Here is a 22,624-nt window from a genome sequence, read left to right as displayed (position 1 = left end):
CTGGCTGCTGCAATGGAGTCTGCTGGGGAGATTTCGACTTAATTGGTCTGAGGTGAGACCCCAGCAACAGCGTTTTGAAAACTCCCCAGGTTGGATTCTAATGTGTAGTAGCTCGTGTTGAGAACCACCGCTAATACAATCAATGTGCAATCCCTTTCAGTCAGGGATTTCAGTGTATACTGCCTCAGTGCTTCCAGTGTGCACAGGAACACCTGGGGATCCTGTTAAACACAGGTTCAGGAGGTCTGGGGTGGGGCTGGAGGTTCTGCATGTTTAATAAGCTCTCAGGTGATGTTGAAGTTGCTGGTCCCTAGACCACACTTCAGTGGCTCGAGCTTGTTAGAAGTGCAAAGCACTGACCTACACCAGTCCAGAGTCAATAAGCATGCTCCTGCCAAGGTCCTACTCTCTGGCAGAATTTGCTTAGTGTACTAGAAAGAATGCTCAGGTCAAGTGACCTGCTTTCCACTTCCAGCTCTGCCCCTAATTAGCTGAAAAACAAGTTTCTTAAAAGTGCTTCAATCCTTCACCCTCTTATCTCTAAAAGGAGAGTGTTGAACTGGGTAAACCATAAGGTTTCCTTTGTTCTTACATCCTCCCATGCTGATCCAGGATGTTTTTAGACTCTGTCTGGATCAGGTTTTATGTGGAGTGGCAGTCTGGATTCTGTAGTTAAGATCCTGGATTCCCTTAGGGACCTACGTCCTGAGTTTATGATCTATTGGGGTAAATAAAACTAACAAATGTTAAAAAATTAAAGAAGAATTAAATGTTAAATTGTAAGCCATGGTAAATAAGAATATGGGGAAGCTGGAGAGGAGTGTTGATTCTGACAGGGAAAACTTAAGTGTGATGAGATTTTAGTTAAACATTGTTTACTGGGCTAGATGGACTGAAGAGGTGACTTGGGTGATGGTTCTCATGCTTTTAAATTTGCTTGTTTTCTCTACAAAAACATCCTTTGACAGTGAAGAACAAAACCCATTATTCTGCCTTAAATGAAAATAATATGGGAAAAAGACCTTCTTACGTGGAAGTCAGTATTTGAAGGGAATAAAAATGCTAACACTTTCCTTTTTCTAGTAATATTTTCCTTTTTTGTTTTTCAGTGCTGGGCCAGGACTCGGGGCCCTGAGCAGGGCTAGGCATTCTGTCACTGAGCTATACCCCCAACCCTCTCCTTTTTGTGTTTGATTTTTCAAGGCTTTTCCTGTTAAGAGATTGATACTGAAAAAGTCTTCACTACCAAATAAATACAGGCTGAGTCAAAAACCTTTGTGTGTCTCCCTATAGAAAATAATCAATAGATATAGAAATCACCTAAAATGGAAATAAGTATAAGTAATATTGAAAATCACATATCTCTTTATCTTACTTCATTGGAAAAGAGAAAAGATAATTTATTTATATTTTATAACAGGTACAGAGGAATTTTGTCTCCCCTCTTTGATTAAAGGAAATGTGTTTTGCATTATAATTAGTTTTACTAAAAGCATGTTCCCTTAAGAAGAGGTTGTATGACCAATGTGCAGATATAGAACAATGCAAAATAGGGCTGTTTTTTTCTCATTTCATAAATTATATTTAGTACATGGTTTAGCTCTGTTCTCTAAGTAGTGTTTTTTTCCTCTCCCCTACATCATTTTAAAATTGCAGACTGCCACACTACCGTTAGTTTTATTGTATTTGACAAATCCTTCATATAATCGGCTATTGATTGTTCATCATAATGAGGGTGATAATACAATACAGGAGAAATTTTCTATCTTTAAACTATTGTAAACATAATATGTCATTTACAAGCAAGATTACTTTGGTTTCAAATGACAGAAAACTGAACTCGTTGGGTGAAGAAAGAAGGGTCTTTTAATTGGAAAATTTGAAGGTAGAACTAGCTTTGGATATGGTGGTAGAAACAGTGTAATTAGACTCTTGTCTCTCAACATCTCATGGCCTTTTCTTCATCAATGCTGACTTTATTTTCAGGTTCCATTTAATTACATCATGGCTGCTAAGGTTTTAAACATTTTTCTTGCTGGACACAGTAGCACATACCTGTATTCCCAGTGACTCAGGAGGTTGAGGTAGAAGGATTGTGAGTTCAAAGTCAGCCTTAGCAAATTAGTGAGGACCTAAGCAACTTAGTGAGACCCTGTATCTAAATAAAAAAATATAAAAAGGACTGGAATGTGGCCAGTGGTTAAGTACCCCTGGGGTTCAAGCCCTGGTATAAAAACCAAAAAATGTTCTTGTTGAGATCTATTGTAAAAGAGAACAGACTTTCCCTCTACATTCCCAAATCAAATCTGAATTATGCCTTATTGGCTCAAATCAGTTGCTCTCCTGAATCTCTGAGGTAAAAAAGTCTAAGGCTTTGATTGGCCAGATCAGAGTTCTGTGCCCATCCTGGAGCTGGAGGTCATGTCTACACTAACAATGGAGAAGAGAATGAGTTCTTAGAGAGAAATTGGTTTCCAAATGAAGGGGGAAATAGATGTTTGATATAAAACAGTAGTAGCAATGATGAACATACTAGCTTTCAATGGAATTTACCTCAAAAAAATAAAATCGTCACTACACATATCTTTCTCCACTTTAGCCAATATTAAATTTGCATCATCTAAATATAAGGGTTTCAGTGGTAGAGGGCCATCAGAGGGTTTGCTTTGAGGGTGGATACTACAGAACTGCAGCATAAAACAGTAATGCAAACCTACAAAATGCACAACTTTAATAAGATAATTAAAAGTGTTAATATTGGATGTCTGATAGTTTACCTCATGGTCAGAAGTGATAGTTAAGATATTTAACTTGTAACATAGGCATCAACCAATTTGAGTTGGATTCAGTCAGTCATAACTGGTGCTGATCACTAGCGGCACAGCCCCTAAGTGAGTGCTGGCAGGTTGTCAGCCTCGTCTACTAGGAGGGATTATCAAGGTGTCATCAAATCTCTTAAAAATATGGTGACAGTATGAGTTTCCTAGGGATGCCATAAAAAAATAATACCACACACTGAATGAATTAAGATAACAGATATGTATTTGTCTGGAGGCTGGAGGTCAAAAATCAAGGTGTTAGCAGGATCATGCTCCCTCTGCAGGTTCTGGGGAAGAATCCTTCCTTGCCCCTTCCTAGCTTCTGGTGGTTGCCAGAAATCTTTGGCATTCCTTGGCTTGTAGCTACACCACTCCAATCTCAATTTTCCTGTGGCTTTCTTTGAACTCTGTGTGTTTGTGTCTCTGTGTCCAAATTTCCCTCTTCTTCTTCTTCTTTTTTTTTTTTTTAAATTAAGTAACCACTTCTGGTTTAACTTATTATTTTCATTATGTTAAAATGTGAGTGTTGGTGTGAAAATTTTGTAGAGAATTAATATTTCTTGGCATGTGAGTATGTTTATGCCTGGAGAGGTATTATATTCTTATACATGACTTTATTGAATTCAAGCAAGTTTTGCCTTAAAAAAACGAAACAGACTAAGTTAGACATATATTATCCACTAGTCTATTTAATAGCAAGTATAAGAAAAGCAGGAGAGAAATACAACTTATGAGGGGCTTGGAAACCATATCTTGCAAAGCATATATGAAAATGGTGGTAATTGTCTTTAACTCTTTGAAGACAAGTTCTGGGAAAAGGGTTTAGATTCCAGAGAGCAGAACTAGATCTAGTAACTCAATACAGTATGAGATAAAACTTTCTCCATGTTCAGTGTACTGAAATGGAAGCAACTGTTATATGTCAGGGAGTAAGAAGTACAGGTTCCCTGAAGAGCTTAGGTAGATGCTGCATAATTACCTCCCTGGGACAGTTAATAGAGATCTTGCCTTGAAAAAGAGATAGCTATTAGAAGGTCTCTTCCAGTTTCCAGATCTGATGCAAATCCTCTGAAAATCTCTTGTTATAAAGGCTGTGGACCTAATATTAATTATGTGACAAGATATTTCTGTAAGTTTAAATGCTTTTTAACATTTGCTAAGCTAAAGTTTTGCTGTCTGACCTCAGTGCTATGAACAAGTATGTGGGGGAGTGGAGGGAGGAGCAGCTTAAGTTAGGAAAAGGGAGAACATTAATACATGAGAAAGGTAAAGGAATAGAAGTTGTATTTATTGAGTGTCTACTCTCTGCAGGGTATATTTGACTCTTTATCTGTTTTATCTCATCTTATTCAATATACATAGTTCTCTTTGCTTGGCTTCGAACTTATGAGAAGTTGTAACTCTTCGAGTGATGAATTCTTAAATTAATTGTAATTTCTTTTGTATTCTATGGTGATGGAGCACAGGACTGTTCTGATGGCTACATGTGCAAAACACATTTTCAAATAAAAAGTGGGACTGTGGTGTCAAATCCAGGAATATATAATGGTGTACAGACATGTCTTCCTGTGGAGGTGAGTAGTTCAATGCATCATGTTCTCCTTTTCAGTCTTTGTGAAGCATAAATTTAAAAATTTAAATCTGTTTTATGTAATAATTAAAAAATTAATTGCCTTTGGGTTTTAGGTCTGTTGTAGGGGGAAGAGTGAGCACCATTTATAAGGAGGTATTTTATTCTATAATATTAAAAACAGAAAGGTAAAGTTAAGATCCACTGAGTTTATTTGATTGTAATGAGCCTTCACATTTCAGGTTTCTCTTCAATCTGAAGACCAGAAGTATGTTCTGTTGCCTACTGATTATTCTTTAGTGAAATTCCCTCAATATTATACAGACTTGTTCCTAGGTGGCTTGATACTTGACCAAATCTCCCTTCTTGACTTGGTTTACCTTTTGCTCTTTTCCTTAGCCACTTGAAAATATGCAGGATCTGGGTCTCATTCTTTAGGGAACTTAAGAAACTGACTAAACTGAATTTTATTAAGATTCTAATAGCTTGGTGGTTTTCTGGGATATCTTCAGTTTTCCTTCCTTCCTTCCTTCCTTCCTTCCTTCCTTCCTTCCTTCCTTCCTTCCTTCCTTCCTTCCTTCCTTCCTTCCTTCCTTCCTTCCTCCCTCCCTCCCTCCCTCCCTCCCTCCCTCCCTCCTTCCTTCCTTCCTTCCTTCCTTCCTTCCTTCCTTCCTTCCTTCCTTCCTTCCTTCCTTCCTGTTGAACCCAGGCCTGAGTTATATCCCCAGCCCACTCTTTTCTTTTTTTTTTAATTATTTTTATTTAATTTTTTAATTGTCAATGGACACAATACCTTTATTTTATTTAATTATGTGGTGCTGAGGATCAGTTTTTTATTGTTAATAGAAACTGTATTTATTTATTGTAAATAATAAACAATAGAGAATATATGGATATAGCAAAAGGGTAAAAATAATCTGCCATTCTGGGCATGAAGGCATGCACCTGTAATCCCAGTGACTTGGAAGGCTGAGGCTGCAGGATTGTAATTTCAAGGACAGCCTTGGCAATTTAGTGAGGTGCTGTCTCAAAATAAACAATGAAAAGAAGGACTGGGGCTATAACTTGGAGGTGGTGTGTCCCTGGGTTCAATCCTCAGTAACACACATACATACATATGCATGCATGTGCACACACACACTTGAAAATCTGTCAAGTATACTTTGAAAAATAGCAACTACTAATATTTTAGTAAATATTGTTCCATACATTTATATCATACGTGTTGTTTTTTGCCATGATAAGGATATCATGTATGTCCTTCTGTCAATCAATGCAGAATTCCATAGTTCTTTGTAATGGTTCCATGGCACTCCATTCTATGGATTCACCATAATTATGTTGAACTCATACTGAAGAAAAGTACTTAAATTTTAAAAGAATTGGTGGGGCCCTAATTGTTTGAGCACAAGGGAAGAAATCACTAATATTTGAATTCTGAGTATCCTAGTAAAGTGGGAGGGGGAGATTTTTTTTGTGTGTAGGAAGTGGTCTTTCTCAAGATCTGTTAAATCAAGTCCATGTGGCAATCAGGCATTAGACCCTTCTACCTATGTCTGATGCTGGCCTGGAAGTATCTTTACCCAGTATAATTTGATTTGCAAGCTATTCTTTTTAAAAAATTATTTTTATTTTTACAGACTGCATTTTGATTCATTGTACACAAATGAGGTACAACTTTTCATTTCTATGGTTGTACATGATGTAGATTCACACCATTCGTGTAATCATACATGTACAGGGGATAATGATGTCTGTCTCGGTCCACTCAGTCCACTATCTTTCCTTTCCCCCTGCCCTCCCGCCCTCATTTCCCTCTATACAATCCAGAGTTCCTCCATTCTTTTCTTACCCCTCTGCCCTGCAAGTTACTCTTGAGGGTATTGTGCTTGGTGGTAAGCTAAGTACTCCCAGGGTGAATGCTTGAACCTTGATAACTGCTTCATGGTTCAGATAACCAGCATCAAAATCTGAAGCCAAGCTTGTTAGAAGACTTCTCAATTCATTATGTATTCACTTAAAAATGTTAAAAATTAACATAGAAATGATGATTTAAAAGATGAATTACCAGTTTTTGTCTAACAAGTTGGCAGAGATTTTAAAAGCACTGAAAAGTGGTGTTGACAGTGTGAGGAAACTGACACTTTCTGGTTGATGTTTTAACTTTACAAAGTTTAAAGTTGTGCACATGCTATGAATGATCTATTCCAATTCTAGGAATTTAGTCTCATAAAATATAAATTTTTCCAACATTTGGGTTTTTCAATAATTGGGTTCATTGTCACTTATTCATGTATGCACATAACATAATTTTTTCTAATTCATTCCCCAGTACTTCCTCTTCTTTTCCTCCTTCTCTTTCTTCTACACTTCTGGTGTTCTTTCTATTTATTTACATATTTTTTCCTTAATGCATTATAATTACACATAAAAGTGAGATTCATTGTGGTGGATTTATACAATCATATGCATAATTTAGTCAGTTTTATTTTCCATTTCTTCCCCTTTTCCTGTTTCCCCCTTGATCACTTACCTCTACTCTACTGACCTCCTTTCTATTTTCACAACCCCCCCATTTTTTTATTCCTTTTTTCTCTCAGCTTCCACATATGATAGAAAACATTTGACCCTTGACTTACTGACTTATTTCACTTAGCATGATGTTTTCCAGTTCAGTCCATTCCATTCCAGCAAATGACATAAGTTCATTTTTCTTTATGGCTAATAGAACTTCATTTTATATATAAATATATTATATATATAATATATATTATCCATATATTCTTTATTTATTCATCTTTTGATGGGTAATTCCATAACTTAACTATTGTGAATTGAGCTACTAAAAACATTGGGATGCACATTGTGCTATAGCAAGCTGATTTCAGCTCTTTTGTATACATACTGAGGAGTGGAAGAGCTGGGTTAAATGGTGGTTCTACTCCAAAGAACTCAAAATCTTAACACTAAAGAACTCAAAGAACTGAAAAATAAATATCCTCTATCTGACTAAACCTTCCTGATTTGGCCCCCCTCAGAATATACTCACTTATAGGATCGGAATGTGTTGATGTAAGCTGAGTTATCAAGTGAGTTACTTGGAATTGATTAAATTCTAAAGATTTTCATTTTTATTACAATAATATAGTTATTTTTCAAGTAATTTACACAGGAAAAACTTAAAATGTTTAAAAACAGAGATTTGCAGTAAGTTTTTTGTAGTTTATGTAGTTTATGTCAGAGTTGTCATAGGAATGGAATCAGGTGATAAACCCTTTGCTTCCAGTAAACTCTACTGTTCATTTGTAATTGTTTGGTAACTCAGTAAAATTTGATTGCCCAACTTGGATTATAACAGCACAATTAGAAGAAAGAGTGCTAGACTTGGAGTTAGAGGTTGTGTAACCTTGGGTAAACTTTTTTCTCTTCCCAAATGCTTACTTTTTCTTGTTTGGATGTAATAAGCATAAAGTGCTATTAATAATAATAAAGTATCTCACAGTCATGCCATTATGATCAGGATGTGAATTGAGACAAGAAGCAGAGACTGTAATACTAGGTTCCTTTATCATGTTCTGTTCTTGCCTTCTAGAGGCTGGGAGTAACCTCCAAGTTGGAAGTTAAGTTTCCTTCAGTTGCAACCAGCAGTATCTCATAGTGTTGTAGAGATAATTGAGAATGACTCTCACTAAAAAATAATGGTAGACTAATTAGGACATCTAATGAATTGTATTTGAACTGCATATATAATGTCTAACTTTCCTAGATCAATACTGGACAGAACTATAGTCTCCTTTCTGTCTTCATCATAGATTTAATCATATTTTTATTTATTCAGTAGTATGATAAGAGAAATTTTCAAGTTTTTCATTTTTAAATATCTTGGTATTAATTTTTTGTATTTTTTGTCTTAATAGATGGTCCTATTTGACATTAATAGAAAATAGTAAGGTAATTTAGATACATATTTAGGTGGAATGTAATTAGATGAGGAATCTATTGTCTTAGAAATGCAAGGGACTGTTGATATTTTAAAAATTCAATATTTAAGTTTCATAAAGAGGATTGATTGTACTCAGAATAGAAGAACTCAAAGGATATATTATGCTAATTTGTGAAAATTATCAGACTTTCCAATAAGTGTGTTTATATAATAAAATCTGTCAGTCATGAAAAATTACTGGTATTCATGAACTTCATGGCCTTTTAAGTAATTTTATAAAAAACATTAGTTTTTATTTTCAACCATCACTTATCAAAAGATGCCTCAACTCTGTACTAAAGATTTATAAATTCATAGTGAATACTATCTGTGGTGTTAGGAAATAGAGTTCTCTTAATCCTAAAAATATAATGATCAAAGGGCTAAAATTATTTTTTTATATTTTTCTTCTAAGTTAATAGCTAACTTATCTGTAGGTAGTTGAGTAACCATACCAAGGAATGTAATTATATGAATAAGTTATTTTCAACCTTGAGGGAAGAGTTTCTATGGGAGAGAATACATCAATATTTTTATCAATCAGTTTATTGTATTCTCTTTTAACAAACATTTGTGTCAATATTAATGCCTTAGTGTACTAGCATTTTAATTCCCACAAAATAATACTTGTAATGGTAATGACCATTTATTGATTCCCTATACTGTGCCAATTTCTTATATTAGTTCTACATTAATTCACAAAACTCTGAGGCAGTGGCTATTAATATGACCAGTTTTATGAATAATATTGGTTAAGTGGATGAAAACATAGTTGGTAATAATAATAATATAATAATTAAGACAGCAGTCTAACTTTATTGAGCATTAACTCCTGACACTGCTGTGATTCACATGAATTATTTAATTTTATCTTGTGCTGTGTGTGCCTTTATTATCTTCATTTTACTTTTAAGGAAACAGACACAAAGGTTAAGATGCTTTGCCTAAGTACAATATTGACAAAAATTTAGAAAATGACACAAATGGGGGCTTTGCAGTTGTTAAATTAAAATGGAAAACCTAGCAAGATTAGTTGTCTTCAGATATCTAGAAGGCAGTTCTGTGAGAGAGAGTAGATTAACTTTGCTTGAGGATTAGTTCCAGTGTCTGAAAATTATTCTAGACAAATCTCTCTAAGTTTAGTGTTGCCTGCAGTGAAATTGGTCAACTTAGAAAGCTGTGAGCTTCTTCCCCTTTAGAAGAGATGTTCAGCTAAAGGGTGGATAACCCTCTCTCTCTAACAGTGGTTACAGACTGAAATGCCCAGATCCTTAAAGAAGCTGGGCGATGAGGGACCAAAGTGGGTCAGCCAGAATTGGTAGAGAAGTACAGGGGGCATGAGGCATGCCTCCTTCAAGGGCCAGCAGACATGAAACTGCAGTTGCATTTTCAAGAGAAGGCAGAGATCTGGAGCTTTGTGTGTATGAGAGGGTTACAAAAAAATCCTGTGTCTTCCAAATAGACATTATCTATGAACTGCAAATGGTCCTCAGGCCATCAGTTTATGATCTCCAGCTTCAAATATTTCAGAAAGGATTCTTGCATTGTATAGAAGATTGAATTAGGTGACCTCTAAATTCTCTTTAGAATTGAATAACCAGTAATTATTTCCATATGTATTCATCATATTTCCTATTTGAAGATGTTCAAAAGGAATGCTTCTATTAGTAGTCATTAATTTAAAAAATTTTGGCCTTCTTTCTTGTAAGAAACCACGCTACTTCCCTGGTCTATCCCGAGTTAGCATTCTTGATTGTAAAAAAATAGCTGGATTTATGATTTTTATAACTGCAAGATTATCTACAAGGTTATGTAGAGAATCATAGGATTTTAAAAATCAAAACAAAATATAATGGAAATTGAAGTCTTTGAAAATTATAATTTCTTAGAATTTTTAAAATATAATTTAAAATGATAGTTAAAAATGGGATGACCATCAAAAATCTTCTAAATATATTGAGATGTCTTTTAGTCCTGGCTTTGGAAAATAAGGTTCTTGTAGGTTAGTTATATTAAATAAGACATTTATTTATTTATTTATTTATTTATTTATCTTTTGTTATTTTTAGAGATAAGACATTGATTGAGAGTAGTTAGTGTACTGGGATGTGACTCAGGGGTAGATCACCTGCTTTGCAAGTGCAAGGCTCTGGGTTTGATCCTTAGCACCATGAAAAAGAAAACAGAGTGGTAGGGGAGAAAAGTTAATACATTTTGCTTGTGGCATTTTTGAATTTATGAAATAACAGTCAAGACTGGCCGTTTTTTATCAAGATCTTTTCTTTACCATTGACCAAAAGAAATCCATTACATCGATTTAAGATCCCCTAAGTATAAATGAATATTTTCAACAGAAGTCAACATAATCAACATTGGTTCTTGTGATATCTTATTTTACGTGACACATATTTCTATAAATTAATGTTGCTAAAATGTCACTTGATTAATTTATGAAGTTTTTGAACTGAAGATTTTCTTGGATATGATCATTTAACAGTAGTGGAAAGTGATTAGTAACTGTTCTGCTTTATCGACTATGAGCTTATTGTGGAAAGTTCTTATTGAAGCCTTATTTATATAAATGAATAATGGTTGGAGAATGTGAGTGGGAACACAATCTCTATATCCCATTTAGATAATTTTTTGATGAAAATTAGTCATTAATTTAAAAAATTCATTTGTATGTATTGGTGCAAAATAATTGTTAAACTTTTTCCATATTTTTATTGGTGCATTACAATTTTACATAATGCTGGGCTTTGTTACATATTTATATGTGCACATGATATAACAAGATAATTTGGCCAATATCATTCCCCAGTATTTCCCCTTTCCTAAACTGATCTACCTTTGATTTTCATGAGATCCCCACCATCATCTTTCTTAATTTTTTCCTCTCCAACTTTTACATATGAGAGAAAACATGACTCTTCACTTTCTGAGTTTGGCTTATTTTTCTGAACATAATGTTCTCAAGTTCCATCAGTTCTCCTGCAAATGACATAATTTCATTCTTCCTTATGGCTAAATAAAACTCCATTGTGTATATAACAGCACATTTGCTTTATTCATTCTTCTATTGATGGACACCTTGGCTGATTTCATAGTTTGGCTATTGTGAATTGTGCTGCTATAACATGGGTATGCATGTATCACTATTGCATGCTTACTTTAATTCTTTAGGATGAATTTCTTTTTATTGTAAACAAATGGGGTACAACTTGTTTCTCTGGTTGTACATGAAATAGAGGTGTACCATTTGTGTAATCATCCACTTACATAGGGTAATAATGTTTGATTCATTCTGTTATTTTTCCTTCCCTCACCCCTCCCACTCCTCTTTTTCCTCTATATAGTCCATTCTTCCTCCATTCTTGCCTCCCTCCCACCCCCCATTATGTATCATCAACTGCTTACTGAGGAGTAGTATAGCTTGGTCGTATGGTGGTTCCATGCCTGATCTTTTGAGGAACTTCTATACTGATTTTCACAGTCGCCATACTAATTTACAATCTCACCAATAGTGTGAAAGTGTTCCTTTTTCTCCACGTCCTCTCTAGCATTTGTTTTTCTTTGTATTGTGAAAGGCTGCCATTCTAACTGAAGTGAGATGAAATCTCAATGTTTGCATTTCCCTAACTGCTAAAGAGGAGCTGCATAGTTTCAGATTCCTGGGTCTTGGATTCATTTCGAATCATGCTTTCGATAAGGAGCTAGTCTCATTCTTCTACATATGAATAGTCAGTTTTTCCAGCACCATTTTGTTTAAAAAGGCTGTCTTTTCTCCAATGTATGTTTTTGGCACCTTTGTGTATCTGTGTGTACTTGAGTATATCTGTGTATCTGTGTGGGTTTATCTCTATGTCCTCTATTCTGTTGCATTGTTCTATGTGTCTGTTTTTATGTTAGTACTATGAAGTTTTTATTATTATAGCTCTCTAGTACATACAGTTTGAAGTCAAGAATTGTGATGCCTATGGCATTACTTTTTTTGACCTATAATTTCTTTGCTTTAGGTAGTGTGGCCATTTTAACAGTACTAATTTTGCCTATTCATGAAAATGGCTCGGGGCGGGGGTGTCTTTTCATCTTCTTGTGTCTTCAATTTCTTCCTTCAGTGTTCTGTAGTGTTCATTATAGTCTCCTCCTTGATTAGATTTTTTCCTAGGTATTATTTTTTAGGCTATTATGAGTGGGATAGTTTTCCTGATATCTTTCTCAGCATATTCATTATTAGTATATGGGAAAGCTAGTGATTTTTGTATGTTGATTTTTGTAACCTGCTACTTTGCTGCATTTGCGTATATGTGCTAGTAGTCTTCTGTTGCATCTTTTTTGGGTCTTCTAAGTACAAGATAATATCATCTACAAACAGTGATAATTTGACCTCTTTCTTTCCTATTTTTATTTCTTTATTTCCTTTCCTTGCCTAATTGCTCTGGTTAGAATTTCTAGTACTACACTGAGTTGGAGTGGCAATAGTGGTCATCCTTGTCTTGTTCCTATTCCTTGTTCTTGTTCTTTGAAGGAAATGCTTTCAGTTTTCTCCCATTCACTGTGATGGTGGCTTTGGTTTGTTGTATATAACCTTTATGATTTTGATATAAGCTCCTTCTATCCCTAGTTTTTTTTTTTTTTGTCATGAATGTGTGCTGAGTTTTGTTAAGTGCTTTCTCTGCATCTATTAAGATGACTGTAATTTTTGTCCTTAGTTCTATTTAGATGGTGAATTACATTTATTGATTTGTGTATGTTAAACCATCCTTTGCAACCAACTTGTTGTACAATCTTCTTAATATGTTTTTGAATACAAGTTGCTATTATTGTACTAAGGATTTTTGCCTCTAAGTTCATCAGGGATATTGGTCTGTAGTTTTCTTTCCCTGATGTGTCCTTATCTGGTTTTGGTATGAGGGTGATACCGGCTTCAGAGAATGAATTTGGAAATGTTCTATACCTTTCTATTTTTTGAAATAGTGTGAGGAGCATTGGCATTATTTCTTCTTTAAAAGTCTGATAGAATTCAACTGATGACTACTAAACTTTGAAAATATTCTGTAGGATTCTAAATTAAGTTACTAGAGAGGAGAAACAAGGCATAAGTGTCCTATCATGTTTAGCACCAATCCATTCAATAAAATATAGCAAGATCAATGTGGAACATGGATGTTGATAATAATCAGGATTGATAATTAAGTTTACACTTAGAAGAGCGAGATATCTTAAAGTCTTTTCCATAGGCTCTCCTGGGTGACATTGTTTTGCATTTTCTGTTTTTTGTAACTTCTTCATTAATGAAATTTTGAATCATATTCATAAAATAAAGTTGCCTCAGATTTTATCCTTTGACTAAGGACTGTTTAGGTATCCATATGTATTTACTTTAAGCTGGTCAATAATATTTAAATTAGAGTTTGAATTCTTCTTTCTGAAGTTTGATTACTAAAGTTCCATTTCTTCCTTTTGTAGAGGTATCAGAGATGGGTACTGGGCTTATTTTATTTATTCATTTACTATCCTCATTACTTTAGAGCCTGAGGTTGCACCTTCAGATTACATTTTTTAAAACTATGAAAATGATAGAGTCATAAAAATAGCAATAGTATGCTACTGGAAAAAAAAAAAAAAGATTTTGTCCTAGGGCCTCATAGTTTACTGAGACTTTTCTTCGACCAGGACAGGTAGAATATTATAAAGAGTGAGGCCCTTGACAAAAACCAACCTATCATAAATTCCCTGAAGCATAAAACTGAGAATCAGTAATACTAGATGATCTCAATTGCCACAGAACATATTCAGAGAATGATGATCTTCTGAGGTAACCAGGGCTTCAGATATGCTCATTTGCCCTCAGGATTTTATTAAGTGGCTTCTAGGATGAGTTCTATTTTGTATGTCTAAAATAGATTCATATGTCAGAATATTTTTTTATAATAGAACAAATGACAAGTCACATTTCTTAGTAAGTGTTAATAATTTCTCTGTAAAGCAAATGCTATTTTTAGGCTGAAATATAGACATGGTGATAAATGTAAATGATTAGTAATAAGAATGATTTCCCCTCATATTTGGAAATGTAATTATTAAAACCATGTTAAAATACCAAAAAGTCTGTTATGTTTAATATATGTAGATGCAAATGGAAGCATGTGTTGTAGTCAGTAGGTATTTATTGATTGATATGATGAATCTAATGCTGATAGATAAATGCATTTTTTAAGGAAATAACAATGTAGAAGAACCCTGTCCCACTTTTGTTTTTCTTAAGGTGTTATAAAATAATCAAAGATGAGGTAAATTTTAATTCTATTTAATTTAAAGTATAAATATGTGCTTCAGAGTGGTGGTAGTGTTTGGAGGGGACACTATAAAATAATATTCTGAAATCCAATCATGTCTAATTAGGATTTTGAATTCTACTAAAACTGGACATTATTATACTAGATATAATATTTACTACACAAACTATTTCTTACATTATTATATGCTTTAAGTGTTTAAGTTCTATTATTATAACTCATCAGGAAGTATATAGAGAGATGTGGCTCTGAAACTATTGAATTATATAATGAAATCTGTGATTTAGGGGTCTTAATGCAGTTTAATGTTCTGCTGTGAAGCTAGGAAGTCTTATCAAGAGGCTCCACATTCTACTGTCTTCTTTCTTCTCTAGGTACTTGGTAACTCAGTAATGTCTCTTTATAAAAATCAGAGAGTGTATTAGGTTCAGGGAGCCCCTATACTCTAAGTGGCTTCTGAATGTTACTTTTACCTTTGAAATTCCCTGTGTTCTATTCTCCTTCAAAAAGCTAAGGGAAAATCTGTATTTTGAGAAAACCTAATAGCATAAATCCAGATAGCTAACTAATCCTCTTTTTATTTATCAAGTAATAGAAAAACCTTTGTGAAGACACCTGCCATTCCCATTGCATTTTAACTCAGCAGTGAGGTATATCAGAAAGTTCCTATTATGTGTATTTCTAACTTTGAGGTTTCTTAAATCAAAAGTAAAATCTTTTTTTTTTTTTTTTAGCAGCAGATGTATGCTTAAGAGAATATTGAGCAAATACATCTGTGCTAACATCTGACAAGGGACTAGGAGTGTGGCTCAGTGGTATAGCATGTGCTTATCATGTATCAGGCCCTGGGTACAGTCCCTACCACACACAATCACACACACAAATCAGACATGCTTTTAATATGGCCTACTTATGTCCAGTTGTAAAGTCTAAATAAGAACCAGTTGTCTTTATGTAGGAATCCTTATTTTAATTGCCCTAATTATTTCTTCCATTTCTTTATTAAAATTGGATGCTTCTCATGATACATATTTTTAAAGAATATATAATGGATTCATTGTGAGTTTCAAACTTTATGAATTTTTATTCATAGATAATTTCTGAATAGGATATTTTGATTTTATTATAAAATCTAAAGTAAATGAAAGTGAAGCTACTTCTTAGGACTCTTTTCTCCCTTTTTGATTTTTTTTGAAATAATGGAAACTGCATATGTGGAGTTAAATCCTTAGAATATATTACAATAAGATTTGACCTCACAAAAGAGTAAATAAAATCTGAAATATTTGAGTTTAAAAAATTACTTTTAGTTATGTTTGAAATTCTTTTTCTTCTTTAAATTGAAAAGGTTAATTTAAAAATATTCTATAGAGTATTGTTTTTGATTACATAAATGGGATATGAGAACTTTAATAATGTTCTTCCATATGGTTCTTGAAAATTATTTTTTCTTTAGAGATATTCTTTGTTCTTAGAAAACTGATAGTGCTAGGTATTTGTGTTAAGCATTGAGAGGACCTACATGTAGTTCTAGCTGACCTCAAAGGAGCCTTAGGATGGAGATTATATGTTTGTCTCAGCTACAGTTTAGAATCGAAAAAAAAAAAAAACAACTGACAAACTGGCAATGTTTCCTGAAGATCATCTGAACGATGCCTGGGAATGCCTTTTTCTGGTCAGTGGGTACAGCAGTGTGGAGACTAAATCTGCTTTAGTTGCTTCATCCTGGCTTATTTTGAAGAATAAAAAGAGTAGTAAAATAAAAGTAATCTTTCCCAAAATTATTTATGGAGTAATTTACCCTCAGCATTCCTTTAAGTGTTATATGGAAAATGAAGGGGAGAAATGGGATCTCAAATTCTGAAATCCTCCTCTTTGTTCACAACCTTCTTATTTTCAACTGTATTTATGCTTTTCTCCCTCTGAACATTCTTTGTACACTCTTTCTGTCTTGAGGTCCTCAATAACATCAGACCCCATTTTATTTCTGTTGCTTTTTTACTTAGTCTCCCTAGGACTATTTCAATAATGTCTAATAATTGCCCTACCCTTATGCCATACCTATACTACCACTGCCTCATCCTCCAGTGCAATCCTCTTTCTCTTCCTTCACTATCAGATATTATGGATAAAAAAAAAAATCTACAGTATTTTCATTTTTTATCACCCATTTCAAGTTCAGTGCTTTTTCTTTTTTTCCCCACATATTTTATTGGTGTGTTATAGTTGTACATAATGGTAGAACTCTTTTGACTTCTATCAAAATCAAGCTATGGAAATTGCTTCATTCTAAGATACTAGTTTCCTTGGACTTACCACATCTAATATTTATCCTCCTTGACCACTTTGCAACATTTGACCATATTTAACAAGCCCTCTTATTGAAATTTTCTTTTTTTTGGTTTGTAAGACATTTGAAATGATGAATTGTTTTTATTCCCATTTTTAACAGGTGATTTTAACTTTTATTTTATGGCAATAGTTTCAACATCTTCTCTAAGTTATTGTCCTTTGGAAGTGTTGAAAGTCAATCATGCAAATCAAGATGAAGCCAGAGGGGCAGATATAGGACTGAAAATAAAAATCCAAGTCAGGAGTCATGAATACAGATCTAGTCATGGAGGATCTTGAGCATTTACCACAAATAAAGGCCTATAGCTTTCCAGTTTGACAGCTGGCATCCTGATAAATCAGATTGACTTAAAAAAACATTGTTGGAATCTGGCAACAAGAAACTTAGGGACTGAAGATGGATTCCATCTGTCCCTTTGTCCGTGAACCTATAACCAATCCTAGCTTCTTTAAGTACCTGGGAGAGAGGCTGACGCTTGTCCTGGTCATTCCTAATGTGAATGTCAGCTTCTAAAAATGTTTCCCAAACTCTTCTGGGGACAAAGAGTGTTGGAATTAACTTTGGAGTTTAGTACCTTTTGCACCACCTATTACATCTTGAGTTCTTGGAAATGGCTATAGGAGGTGTTGAGTATAGAAGGTAGTGGTGGGAAGCAAGAGGGGCTCTGAATTAATGTCATTGTGAGTGGGACATGAAGGGCATTGAATTATGAATTTAGATTGGTCTGAGAAGTGGTTAGAATTTATAGCAGGGATTGTCTGAATCTCTTTTCTATAGGTTGGTTGAGCTAGGGCATGAGCCAGGTTGAAGGTGTATTCTTGAATCTGGGATTCCTATTAAGGTTAATAGGGATCACTGACCATCAGAGGGAAGAACCAAGTCAGAATCCATTAAGGAAAGTTCAGATTTAAATGCCAGGAAGTGACCAAAGAATTGGAAGGAGTGATAGTGTCAAGGGTTTGAAGTTCAACAAAGATGAGACTCCAGTGTGGTTATGTAGGGAACAAGTGAGAAGGATCCTGAGTCCCTCATCAGCTTGGAGTGTGCTGGATCTTTGCAGTTCACAGATGGATGGTATTTGTGCAAGACAGGTTTGAGGAGTTAGGCAGTCAAGAATTGGTCTGAATATGTAGATAGCAGAACCAGGTGGAATCTGTAACTTGCTTGCTTTCTCCTGGCCCTTGTCCTTATCTATGTATTCTTGCTTTTGGGGGCTATCTTATGAATCTTTCTGGACAGTCTACTGCTGTTACAGGTATTGCCAGTAGCTGGGGGTTATAACTTTGCTCAGACTCTGGGAAGCAGCTGAATGGAAGCCATAGTGTCTAGGGTTATGACTCCCCAAGTCAGCTGCTTTGTCTCTTAGTGTAGAACCCATAGCTTATTTATCTTCCTAGCACTTTCACAGGATAAAATTTTGAATGAATGCTATTCCAAAAGGAATACTGTAAAAAATAACCATGTTTTACTCTATAAGAAAGCTTTTAGTGAAAATGTCCGATGGGGCATTATTGCTCCACAATAGACATTTTATGAAAGGATGAAGAAAAAAGTGAGAATATACTTGTCTCAATCCATTGTTTGTATCAGCTCCAAGGTATATTAAAATGAAATTACAATTGCCATTTAACCCAAGGGATCAAATGTATCTATTTGACATAGATTTTTTCAAGAAAAGTTTATCTGGTTTCCACACCGGAACTTTTACATAAAAGATGATTGGTAGTTTAATGTTCTTTTTAAAAATAATAAACAAATGAATGTTTCAGGAAACCTATGATAGTCTGAATCAGGTGGAACTGATTTAATGTTGTGGATAATTACATAATTAGTGCTGTAAAAAATAAATCATACTATCTGCTTGATGGACTGGAGCTGCTGTGGAGGAGGTGTGTAATTATACAATCAGCAACCTCCTCCTATGCTGATTCTAGGTAATCCTTTTTTGTCTTGTCTGAGAAGGGGCTTCCTGTCTTGTGTTTCCTGTATTCATCCTTTGATAAGTTTCTTCATGACATGGGTTTGTGTAAGAGCATTCTCTGATACCAGTGGCTTCCAAAAATTTTTTAATATATACCCACAGTAATAATACATTTTACATCAGGACCCAGTACCTGCCACACAGGCATAGCTGAAACCAAGGTTTGTAAAACAATTCTTACTCTTTCTGTTCTATTCTATTAAACTGTACTGCTTTATTTTATTTTTAAAAAATGCTGGTTGAGGCCAGACGATTGATTTTAGACCTATTAATGACTCATGATTCATGTTTGAAAAATATAATCTTGGACCTGTAGTGATTGCTAACATCAGTGGAAGGCGTTCAGAGAGTGGCATAATGGGGCTGCTGGTGGCTTTGTGTAGCAAGTGGTGTGGCATGGTTGAAAGAGCAAGGGCTTGGAATGGGAAAATTTGGTTTTAAATCTCGACTTTTCCTTATTTTAGCTGTGTGATTTTGAACATGTTACTGAATCTCTTTGAGCCTCAGATCTCTCATCTAAAGAACAGGGTCTCCAGTAGTCACAGGAGTCAGGAGGTGGGAATTGGGGGGCCTATATGTGAGGGAAGTGTGTGTGGCTGTGTGCATTAAATGATATCATAAAGAAAATATCTGGTCAATGCACATTGACCAAAACACAAGTTGCAATAGGTGATTCATCAAGTTTAGTTTCTTCTCATAACTCTCATAACCTCAGACACCACAATGCAGAAGGATGCAGTTATAATCTTTGCCTCATAGGATGCTTATAAGGCTCAAATGAAAATATGGAAGCAAAAGGTTAATAATTGATCATTTTTATTAGTGCAACCTTAAGTCAGCCTTACTGTGGCAAAATAGTAGGATGGCAAGTCCTGAAAATGTTAAGTTATAAAACTAGAAAACAAAACAGGCTTTGAAATCATGTATCCTAACTGCTATGGCAAGAATTATTTTGAGATACAACAGTGTTACATGTTGATAAAGAATGTTGCTACCAAAACTGCTGGTGGATTATTTATAGTGCCTATTAAAGGTACAATATACATTTGGTACATTGTTCCATATTACATTGTGAGTAGAATTTAAAGAAACTTTAAAGTTGCTGCATAAATGACCTTGCTTCATCAAGACCTGGAAAATGATCATCAAAAGATAACATGAATTACCTGTCATATAATATTTCTGCCATATTTTCTTTACCTTAACTGGAATACAGCACAATAACTTAATTGTGATACTTAGAATAATTTAAGCTCTCCCCACCCCAATCTCACAGGTTGAAAGTTTGGGAGGATAGAGACTTCATTGTACATTTGTATGTTTTTATAAAATCACCTTCTTTTCTTTAAATACCTATAGTTTTTACTACTTCTGAAATAATTTATGACTTTGAAATATGAATTCCTCAGTAGTTTTAATTTTGGACTTTCTTGCCTACAATATATTCCTTGGTTTTGTTACTGTCAGTGTTCTTCTCTTCCATTCATCTTTTCTCTGGAATTCTACTGAGATTGTGATTATTTAGTGCTAACCTGAGCTCTGTTGGTTGTATGGAAGGGACATAAATCAGCCAAGGCAAGTATGAAGCAATGACAGCTACAAAGCATCTTTTCCATATCTCTTATTCTCCACAATCTCTGGTTGCTTTGAAATGTTTCACTCTCACTTGTCTCACTGTAGGTATATGTTGGTTGATTACACTCACTTCTAAATTTCCAGTGCTTTATATTATGTTAGGAAATCACCTGACACTGTATATTAACTTCAAATTGCACCTTAAGAGGCATTCAGGAGAAAGAGCCTGGCTCCTTTATGGCTGATTTTTTTTTTTTTTTTTTTTTGGTCAGAATACTCATTGTAAAAGTGAAGGGTTTAACCATAAAGGACTTCAATGTAAATTGAATATTGATAGAGAAGAGAGGTTAATTTGCCTTAGTTACTTGGTTGCTAAGGAAGCATTTTTCTGATTGGGAGGAAACTCTCCTGGGTGTACTGCAACTTCTTGTGGACCTAAGATGCTTTGTTTTATCTCTTGCTTTCTGTTTCTGAGTTGGAAGAGGACAGAGCAGAAAGCCATCATAGGAATGAAAAGCTGTGTGCAGCAGATGGTTGCTCTGTCTTTGCTACAGAAAGAGAGAGCTAAATACTGACTAGAAACAAGCCAATGCCAGGAAGGACTCTTTTGTTTAAGGGAGACAGTTAGAAAATACCATGAGGGCAAGATATAAAGAGCTTGCTGGGAGGACATACAGAGGTTAGAGCAGGGTTTTTTCAGTGTCTGGATATATATAGCACGAGAAATTAAACCATTTTGAACAGGCATCCAACATCCATGTTAAATCATGGAGTTAAATGTTTTCAATATGATTGAGCTTATTAAGAATAGCTATTTTGCTTGTATTTAGTTGCTTGTATTTTGAAACTTATGTACTATATTGTGTATTATATTTAATCTAATTGTTTTAATAAAGACGGTTTAGTTTTAAGTATTTCTTTATGTTTGTATGTACTTTATCACCTAGTAGTAATAAAAGTAATTGGAGTAAATAAATTAATTTTTCCCTGAAATATTTTTTCAAAGGAAAATATCTTTGCATATTGACTTTTTGTATATGTTCTGCTTTTTTATTATACTGAGGTAATTTATAAAGTATTATTTCTACATACTGAATGATATTCCATTAACCTCAGGAAGTTAGTGCCTGCATTTTGCTTAATTTCATTCCTTCCTCTTACATCTTCATTTAACAGATATTTTTAAGTACTCATTGAGCATCAGGTACTGTGCTGAAGGATACCACAGGCATAACAATCTCCTAGGAAGTAGTGACATACTTCTCAGGAAAGTTTAGAAAGTGAAAGTATTTTTGCTGGAATTTTCTAATCTGTGTTAGATTTTCTAGGTTTTCTTCATTATTAGTATTAATATATACTGTATATAATTAATTAGTATTATGTATTTTGAGTATTAGTTTTTGAGTATTATTATTTCTAAACCACTTTTATTTTGTTTATTATTTTTAGTACTTGGGGATAGAACCCAAGTAGGAGTCCTCTACTATTGAGCTACATCTTCGGCACTTTTAATTTTTTTATGTGGACACAGGGTGTTGCCAAGTTGTAGAGACTGACCCCAAACTTGTAGTTGTCCTGCCTTAGCTTACCAAGTAGCTAGAATTACAGGCATGCACTAATGTGCTTAGCTGGAACTCTTAAATTATAAAATTTTTTCCAACAGTGTTATTGGGATCATCTTATGGACATATATTTTAAGAGAGGACCAGACTTTCTTGGCTCATTCAAAATCCTGGAGTGTCCTAGGAGGGTACTCAAGTCCTCCTTTATAGCTTCTTCTGAATTTGCCTTTGGTTTTCATGGGCACACAGTTCCTGTCAGTTTAGGAGGAAGATCTCCAAAAAGACACATTGTAGGGATCCTTTTAAGGACCTCTGATTATGGTAGTATTCTGAGAGAAGCTAGTTTATCGTGGGATTTCTTAGATAGAACCAGAGAGCTTAGTAACTATATGGGTAGTCATCAGTGATGAGTCTTACACTGGAAAGCCAGACAAAATGTGAAAAACATACACAGAAGAATTGATTAACTTGGACTCTATCACT

General features: G+C 34.5%; 1 protein-coding gene across 2 annotated transcripts in view; it reads left to right on the top strand.

The window, feature by feature from the left end:
* The window catches only part of ATG10 (autophagy related 10), a 291,694-nt gene that overhangs the window by 99,499 nt on the left and 169,571 nt on the right, over positions 1-22,624 (top strand). For both annotated transcript variants that reach the window (XM_079145561.1, XM_079145562.1), the window contains one exon: positions 4,286-4,393. In XM_079145561.1, the coding sequence (XP_079001687.1) occupies positions 4,286-4,393 (108 nt within the window). The remainder of the gene's footprint in view (positions 1-4,285; positions 4,394-22,624) is intronic.

Source organism: Sciurus vulgaris (genome assembly GCF_902686455.1).
Source record: "Sciurus vulgaris genome assembly, chromosome: 6".
Lineage (NCBI taxonomy): Eukaryota > Metazoa > Chordata > Mammalia > Rodentia > Sciuridae > Sciurus > Sciurus vulgaris.
This window is presented reverse-complemented; position numbering and strand designations above follow the sequence as displayed.